The sequence below is a fragment of the Trifolium pratense genome, linkage group LG7 (assembly GCF_020283565.1).
Source record: "Trifolium pratense cultivar HEN17-A07 linkage group LG7, ARS_RC_1.1, whole genome shotgun sequence".
Lineage (NCBI taxonomy): Eukaryota > Viridiplantae > Streptophyta > Magnoliopsida > Fabales > Fabaceae > Trifolium > Trifolium pratense.
The window spans coordinates 52,146,773-52,155,467 of NC_060065.1; the positions used below are offsets into that span (position 1 = coordinate 52,146,773).

At 32.9% G+C, this 8,695-nt stretch overlaps 1 protein-coding gene across 4 annotated transcripts; it reads left to right on the forward strand.

The window, feature by feature from the left end:
• Positions 1-362: 362 nt before the first annotated feature.
• Positions 363-6,839, forward strand: LOC123893976 (DNA repair protein RAD51 homolog 2). 4 transcript variants are annotated; one of them, XM_045943827.1, is made up of 14 exons: positions 363-609; positions 925-1,038; positions 1,405-1,557; positions 1,689-1,792; positions 1,925-1,988; positions 2,068-2,123; positions 3,276-3,356; positions 3,780-3,839; positions 3,920-4,011; positions 4,081-4,200; positions 5,069-5,212; positions 6,041-6,069; positions 6,160-6,221; positions 6,556-6,839. In XM_045943827.1, exons 1-13 carry the CDS (start codon positions 526-528, stop codon positions 6,160-6,162), a joined length of 1,104 nt encoding a protein of 367 aa, XP_045799783.1. In that variant the 5' UTR covers positions 363-525; the 3' UTR covers positions 6,163-6,221; positions 6,556-6,839. The 4 variants fall into 4 exon arrangements, with proteins under 4 accessions (XP_045799783.1, XP_045799782.1, XP_045799781.1 ...); XM_045943826.1 differs by having other exon boundaries at positions 6,041-6,221; XM_045943825.1 differs by having other exon boundaries at positions 406-609; positions 5,069-6,221.
• The last annotated feature ends 1,856 nt before the right edge of the window (positions 6,840-8,695 follow it).

Sequence of the window (8,695 nt, forward strand, 5' to 3'; positions counted from 1 at the left end):
TCTAATTTGAATAATATTTTTTTTATCTAGTAGTCTAGTGACCCAATAAGCTTTAAGCTAGTAAAATAAGCTATAAGCTATTTTTTAAAAACTGTTATCAAACAAAATTTATGGCTCTGTTTGGGAAGACCAATAAACTAGCTTATAACTTATAGCTAAAAACTCTCTTTGGTAACAACTTTTGAAAAAAAGTTTATACTTATTTTTCAAACGCTATTTCAAGTAGCTTATGACTACGAGCTTATAGATTATCATTTTTTCTTTCAATTTTACCTCTACCATCTTACTTAAAAAAAATTAAGTATTCATTAAACTTTTTTTAGGTCATTTCATACTTAACTAATTCAACCGCTAATTTTACTAGATACTATAAATTCAAACGGTTAGCTTATTCACGTCTAAGCCCGTTGGCAGTAAATTACTAGCTTATCAGCTATCCCTCCTAAGTAATCAACGCTTATCATTTTTGCCCCAAAACGAAAGCTTCTGGATTTGGCGGGAAACAACGAGTTCAGAAACGCAAAAATGGCGAACAAACTCATCAACCAATTGGGTTTGCCTAAATCCATCGCTAATATCTTCGCCGCTCGCAACATTATCACCGCAAAGGTATATACCAACCGTCTCTATTTCCTTTTTTCTCACAACTTTTGCAATTCATTCTTAAACTCAAATCATTCACCTATTATACATAATCCTGATTGTTAATCACCATTAAGATCCCGATTTCGTCAATTTTATCATTCGTTCAAATTTTCATGACCTAAATAGTAACGTTTTAATTTCTCACTTGAATCGCTACTTAGAAGTTGTTAATTTAAATTTTAATTCGATTTATTTCTTTCACTATAGTTATTAACTTTGGAGTAACATTGCATTTTTTTCAATTTTTTATTTATTTATTATTTTTAAAAAAATTCGCAGGCTGCATTATCTCTAACTGAATTTGAATTGATGGAATTGTTGGATGTTGGAATGACAGAAGTAACATTTGCAATGGCGCACATTAGCGAAGTTGTGTGTCCGCCTTGTCAAACTGTATGTAATATATATATAGGGTTTGTTTGGATTAACTTATTTGAGTTTATCTAGTTACGTAAGTTTTGTAAGACTATTTGGGAGAACTTATGAAAACAGGTTATGGCATGTTCATGAGTAGTTTTCAGCTTATTGTCATAAGTTTTCATAGACATCTTATGAAAATAGCTTAAAGCTTATATGAAAACAATTTAACTTATACATAAGTGCTTATCATGATAAGAGCTAGTGCTATAAGCTGCACTGCACATAAGTTGTTTATCCAAACAGGATACATGTTCTTTTTTCTTTCATTTTAGGTTTTTATTTTCTTTTTTCAATTTTGCTTTTGAGGAATTACTGAATCGTGTGATAATATTGTGATAGGCGTTACTTTTGATGGAGCAGCGAGTACGAAATGAGAGCTTAGCCGGTCATCTTCCAACTCGTTTGAAAGGGTTGGATGAAGCCTTATGCGGTGGTATACCGTTTGGTGTTTTGACAGAATTGGTCGGTCCACCAGGAATTGGCAAAACACAGGTGTGTTATTGGTTTTGTAGCATTTAACACTTTAAAATTCTTATTTTGATGTGTTTCAGAGTTGGATTATGGTAATGTTTGAGAATGTTTTTCATTAACCATTTATCATGATGTTGAATTTTATATTGCAGTTTTGCTTGAAGCTCTCATTGCTTGCTTCGTTGCCGGTAAATTGTGGAGGCTTAGAAGGCCGAGTGATATATATTGATGTTGAATCTAAATTTAGTTCAAAAAGGTATTTGAAACACACGGGTATTGTGTTGTTGCTTTGAGCGCTTTCAATTATAATGACACTACTGTCTAAAGTTTTGATTTCTTTTAAAAGAAATTGTACTATCTTTCACTAGTGAATATGCTTTTTGCCTAGATTGATAGAGATTGGAACAAAGAGTTTTCCTGAAATATTTCACAAGAAAGGAATGGCACAGGAGGTTTGTAGATTGCTTCACCTTTTATTTTCTTTTGTCCTGAAAAGAGTTTTGTAGATTGTTTTTACTTGATATGTCACAGATGGCTGGTAGAATCATGATCTTACGTCCTACATCACTTTCTGAATTTGCTGAGAGGTGAGAATCTTCATATGACTTGATTGTAGCTATTCTCAGCAACATAAACTACGGTAAACAAAATCAAGCTAACAATATATTAGAACTACATGAGAATTAGGTACCATATTAGTGGGTTAAAATATAAGAATGTTCTGATTTTTGTTCATGTACAATGAAATTATGCAGTCTCAAAGAGATGATGTATAATCGTAGAGGAAACTACAAGCACTAGAAGATGGTCGTAAAAAATATCAGATTTATTTCAGAAGGACAGAACAAAAGTTATGCAAAACAACATGTGATAAATTAATAGTTCTGCTCTCTAGAAAATAAAGAAAAAAGAGAAATAAGCTGTTTTCATATTATACATGATTCAAAGGGTATTAGTTATTGTAGGTATGTCTTGTGATATTCTATTGAACCGCTCATAATTTATCTACGCCCAGACGTTGAGTTCTAGGTGTAAGTGGGTGTATTGTGATCCGCTAATGCTCTAGATACCCGGTTCTGGGTATGGGTGTGCGTGTGAGATTTCAACATCAACTAGAGATATGCCAAATTAGTCCTTATAAGTCTTTGCCAATTCTTACTACTTAGGTATAGTCAGTATCTTTTTTACTTTGTTCCAACATTTGTTTTGTTCTCTTCCTCAGTTGAAACAGATTAACGATACACCACATTCACACCTGCTATGTTGACACTGGTCTGAAGAAATGCATGTTCACAAAAATTTAATTACTGTTTTTATATTTAATTTAGAATCTCTTCAAAGAACTCTATCAGTGGTCAGGAATTCTGATGGCAAATTTGATCATAGTTTAGAAGTAGACTTGACCAAAATTTAAATTATGCGGCTGATGCACCCTCAATCGTCGTTGCACAGAGACATAAAAAATCTTGACGTCGTGGTCTAAATTGTGGTCACAAACATTTGTTTAAAACCTTAGACTGGATATGCCAATTGAGTTTCTTTTAGTCTTGAAGTCTGTTTCTGATTCATGACACTCTTAAGAGTCTAAAGTGAGCTGCTAATTTTTGGTGTCATACTTCCTGCATGTAACATGCTTCCGATTATGCAGATAGAATCTGTCACAGCTCTTATTTTATTCTGCCTCATCATTCTAAGTTTATATAAGATAACTGTATGGCATATTGTGTTAACACTACCAGTTTACACCGGATCAAAGTATCACTTCTCCAGCAACAAGTGAAGTTGCTCATCATTGATAGCATGGCTGCTCTTGTTTTAGGGTGAGTTAAACTTTTTGGCAATGCTTTTTGGCAAAGATGCTCTCTTCAAAGTTATATATATTCTCTGAAAAGGAGCAATGTCTAATTAGGATGGTATATTTGATGAGAAATAGAAGGAAAACAGAGGATCCCGGCTTCTGAATTAAATAAAACAGTTACACAGTGTAACAGAACAACTAACCAATAATGCTGGCTGCAGGTTCCCAACTATTTACTCAATTGGTCTCGTGCCTTCTTTTCCCCACTCTACTAATTATCTGAACTAATAGTTGGTTAGTTGTTTGGTTACACCGTTACTGTCTTGACTAATTCAAAAACTGGGACACTCCCTCCTAATTGGATGTTTCTGCTTATTATTCTTATCATACACTCCTATTCATGAATGTCTCATGATGCATAGAATTGGTCACCATTTTTGTTCAGTGAACATGATTCTGGGGCTTCTAGGCAACAAGCATTGGGTTGGCACGTCTCTTTCATCAAGTAAGAACCACTTGTGAGATTTTAGAGAAGTGAATTACACGTTTCTTCCTAAAAGCGGATCTGATTTTGAACATGTTCAGGTCACTTGCTGAATTTTCACGAATTCCAATTGTATTGACAAATCAAGTAAGGTCTCAAATTGGGGATGAATCTCTCATGTATTCCTTTCAAGGTATGATGAACAATTTATTTTTGGATAGCTTTAACTAGAGGTTAACATATCATTGGACATGTTAAGCAGCACGAAGCCACTCCACTAAAGAAGACACACCTGTTACATTTGATTCTCATCTTGTTGCTGCTTTGGGAATTAACTGGGCTCATGCCGTGACCATCCGTCTTGTACTTGAATCCAAATCAGGTTGATTAATTTGCAGTGATATGTCCCCTATTGATTTTAAATGTATTCTTCTATAACATAATTTGGTGTACATGCCACTTTAGTCAAATGGTTGGAGTAGGTCGCGATTTGGGTTTAGGTCGTCAGGTGAACTTGTGATATCAACTTCCTACATACCTGTTATAGATTACTTAATAACAAGTTCTAGGATGGTTGGAGTCGCCCATCTTGTTATTTGTTTATACCAATTTGTTTGTACCCATAAAAAGAGTGAAACCAGAAATTAATATCAATTGTTATTATCCAACATTATGTTAAAATAAGAATTTAGGGGGACAAGTTTTAACAAATGTCTCCATTCTTAGTTAAAACCCTTCACAGTTTTGGTTAAGAAGTGGCAAGTGTTGAGATTGAAAATTACGCAACTCGATGGAAAGGGTAAAAGAGAGGCAGGGATGGAGCACATGATATACATGAATGTATGAATAATTGTTATACATGACTCCGACTTTATACCCAAATTTGTATGACATCATTTGATCAATTAGCCCAAAAAACTTCATTGTTAATTTTTTTTTCTGAACGTTTGGATTGGCTTATTTTGGGTTCCAGACTTGTAATTTCAATCTTACCAAACTCGGGGAGGAAAAAGCAAATTTTCCTAAATGTCAACCAAATAGGTATATATAGTATAATAAGAAAAAAGCCAACCTAAAAGCACTCGGGTCTAACTAACACAGATAAGTATATAACTTAGCTCAATAGTACTATTTATTTAACATGGAATTCTTAGTATTCTGACAAATTCCAATGTGTCTATCACCATATAATTATTGCTATAAATGTGTATGTATTACAAATTTGAATTCAGATGCTCAACTTCTTGCAGGTCAAAGGTTTATTAAGTTGGCGAAATCTCCAATTTCACCCCCTCTGGCTTTCCCTTTTAACATTACTGCATCAGGGATTGTTCTGCTTGATGATAATGGAATAGAGATGAAAGGGCCAGAAATAAACAATATACACTGCCAAGGTTTGTCCCTGAGATTTTTGGTTATTAGGTCTGTTGAATGTATTTTAAGTGAGCACAAGAATTTTTTTGGAAAGATAAAACCATAGCATATGTAGAGAGTTACATTAACAACTAGTTGTTCTCTATCTGTTGTAAGCATGAATTCGCGGAGTAAAAGTTCCTATTCTGGTTGAAACTATGTGTTAAATGTGACAAATATGGGGTTTAGATTTTCTTCTTGCATGAGTAAACAAATTACGGGGAGGGATTTATTTACATCAACTGTAAGTATGGACACACTTTAATAACTTTCTATGAGTACTAAGTTTTATCAAATCAACCGTAAGATTGAAAGTTCCGAGAAATAGATCTAGTCTGCAAAATTTCATAAGTTCAGAATTTATTTGTTACATAATTGAACCATTTAAATTTAATGTGTAATATACTACCATTTAAAGGATAAGTAAATTAGTCAAAAAAAAAAAGTATAAGTAAATGTCAATTATTATCCGTCAAAAAATAAATAGTATGTATTATTATACTGCATACATACGATACGAATGTCCTAAATTATCTAAATCTGGGTATGCATGATTAAGTTAATATCACACGATTCGATAGCTGGACTAGCTAATTGTGTGTTTTATAAAAAAAATATTAGATGGTATAAGTGAATACTTACACCTATTGTTAAGTGCATCCTTCTCCTGTAACAGTCACCGTTCAAAGCATTACCGAAAAATATGCAATTTTAAGTTGCATTTTTTCTAGGGTTTCCTTTGATTGTCTAATATATTAAAGCTCATATCCTGACTTACCAATTTTGAAAATTTTATTAAAAACATGCAGGCCAAAATGCTTTGTCAAATTATGAAAGGGTAAGGCACCAATTGTGAGTTCATAGTATGCTTTTTCCAATCATATGGGATATGACATAACACACTATCCATATATTTATGCTCACCTAGTGAAAGGAGACACAGGATTACCAGTTCACTTCAGCAATCTGTTTTCTTTCAGATATTCTGAGGTTAGTTTAGTTATTGTCAGTGGGATGTATATATTATTCTTCTAGGCTTTTATATTTAAGCAGGAGCTTCTATATTTGTTTTTTTCCAGTCATATAAATTATAAAATAGGCTAGTATGTTGATAAGTTTTGGAAAAAAATGTCCATATTATTTTCTTTATTGTTATCATGAGATATCATGAGATTATTCACGACTCATTAGATTATCGTAGTTGAATCTGAAGTCTTTCCCGAGTGTTGCAGCTAAAGCCTACAGTTATATGAAGATGAACTGTGATTAGAATTTATCGGATGATTTAGATTCTTATAATTAGTTTTGGACTGTTGCATTGCAGGTATCTTGTACATTTGTCGCCACTAACAACTACGTTTCTCATCTATGTATGGTATGTGATACATGATACATCTAACTCACTATTTGGCTTCTACTTTCAATCACCATCTGTGTAACCTAGTTGGATGTGTGGATTGTTTGGATGCTTTGAATTATGAAAATTATGCAACCGATATCTTCGTAGAAACTTTTGCTAGGGATGTATGGAATAGTATATAGTTTGGAGACATTGACAATAATCTAACATCTGCCTTGATACAAATCTTAACTACATGAAACGGCCTAGATGTTTTGACTCAAGATTGTCAGTTGATACAAGTTATACAACTTCATGTAGGAGTGGTGCAAGGGTTATTCTTTGTGTGTTTGGTGCCTGAATTTCTGGAAATTATTAAACTACTAAAATAAGTGAAATACTATTATCTTAAAGCATTGTGAGCTCATAGGTAGACTTCAATACCCAAGCACACATAGTTGTTACCTGCCATTTAACTAAAATAAATACAGTAGTAAATAGATTAATAATAAAATATAATTGTTTCGATTGTGACTCAATTAAGCAACTATTCAAATATCTTTAAACCCAAACCATAATCTTAATTACTAGTGTTACGTAAATTTTTAAACTAGTGTGCATGTGGGATTTTTTTTAAACTAGTGTTACGTAAATTTTGTATGTTGCATCCCTGACTCTCATTGCTGAAGAAAAATGTAGATCGTAGGTTCACAACAGATAGAAATCGACAAAAAGAGAAGAAAAAGTTGAGTGCATCCCAGAAGAAAACAATGGTGGAAAAAAATAGGATGTTAGGATTTTTAGGTTTCTATTTTAAGATATGTGACAAAAAAAATATAATCTATTTGATGACGGTGTAAAGGAGTTTTACATTAGTGTGTGTAGGAAACTAGAGTACTTGCACTCATGACCGATAAGACTTGTGGATAATTACTTGTCGTATTCTTAGTGAATGTTTTCCCTATCCTTTGTTTGCATATTTTGTTGGTACTCAATAAATAGGTCTAATTGTCGTTAGGGAAAAAATGTCTGCGGTGGAAAATGAGTACGGAGGTGGAGATATACGGGGAAGGGGACAAGGGAATCATTTCTGCCTGATCCGGTTGATATCCCTAAGAAAGGAGAGTTGAGCTGAGGAGGATTATCTCTGGAAAGAAAAAAAAAAAAAAAGGAGCAAATGGAATGATAAGGGAGGTGTAGCTAGGATTTCCCCTCACATAGAAAATCTGCTAAATTAACCCATCTCAAACCTCCTTTTGAATTTATTTTTTCTTGAGCCCAACCCGTGTACAGTCTTAGAACTCCAACATATGATATTGACTCTTACAAAGAATCCGCTGGTGGATAGTAATAATCCCGTGAGCTTAGATCAATCGGTAGAAAGAGACATAACATATATGCAGGATTCAGTTCGAATCCCAAACATTCCACTAATTTACTTTAGGGTAGAATTTCTAGCCACCAAACTACTAGGCAAAAAAAAAAAACATTAAAAAAGATTAGTTTGATTTTTAGATTTTTTTTGTAATAACAAAATACATACACATTTGATTTTTTATGGAATTTTTTTTTAAAAAAAAAATGAAGTTACTGGAAAAATATTTTGATTTTGTGATTAGTTAACTATACTAAAGTGATTTGTTTATGTATGTCTATAAACAAAGCATAATTGGTTTAGATACGGGTAGTACTCTTGAAAAGAATAAGGGTACGAGATAATCTTCCATGTGATATGATTCACGACTCTTACCTTAATTCAATTTTAATAAACCATTTGGTTCATTATTAGTATTAACATGTGCATAATTTGTTATAAAGACTAATGCCATCTGATTTTAGGCTGTTAGAGATGTATTTCAAATACCTAAACATATAAGAGAATGACATTATTGATTCAAAAAAAGAAAGAAAATAGAATGACATTATTTTACAATTTTATGCTAAAAGGTGCTGCATGTGCTTCAAGCACTTCTCGATTAGATCAAGTCCCATATCCACCACATATTGATCTTAAAATATCTTCAAAATTGCATATTCTTCATGCGGATGACAATTTTTCAAGCATATAGTTTCATTCATGATTTTTTAACAATAGTATATTGACAAGTACATTGTACTCCATCTA

What these genes read in the sequence shown, in the direction of transcription:
- LOC123893976 (XM_045943825.1), top strand. Translation starts at nt 526, where the DNA reads ATGGCGAACAAACTCATCAACCAATTGGGTTTGCCTAAATCCATCGCT. An exon ending in CTTTCTGAATTTGCTGAGAG is followed by an intron (nt 2,124 to 3,275) that starts GTGAGAATCTTC and finishes TAACACTACCAG; the next exon opens with TTTACACCGGATCAAAGTAT. An exon ending in TGGCACGTCTCTTTCATCAA is followed by an intron (nt 3,840 to 3,919) that starts GTAAGAACCACT and finishes GAACATGTTCAG; the next exon opens with GTCACTTGCTGAATTTTCAC.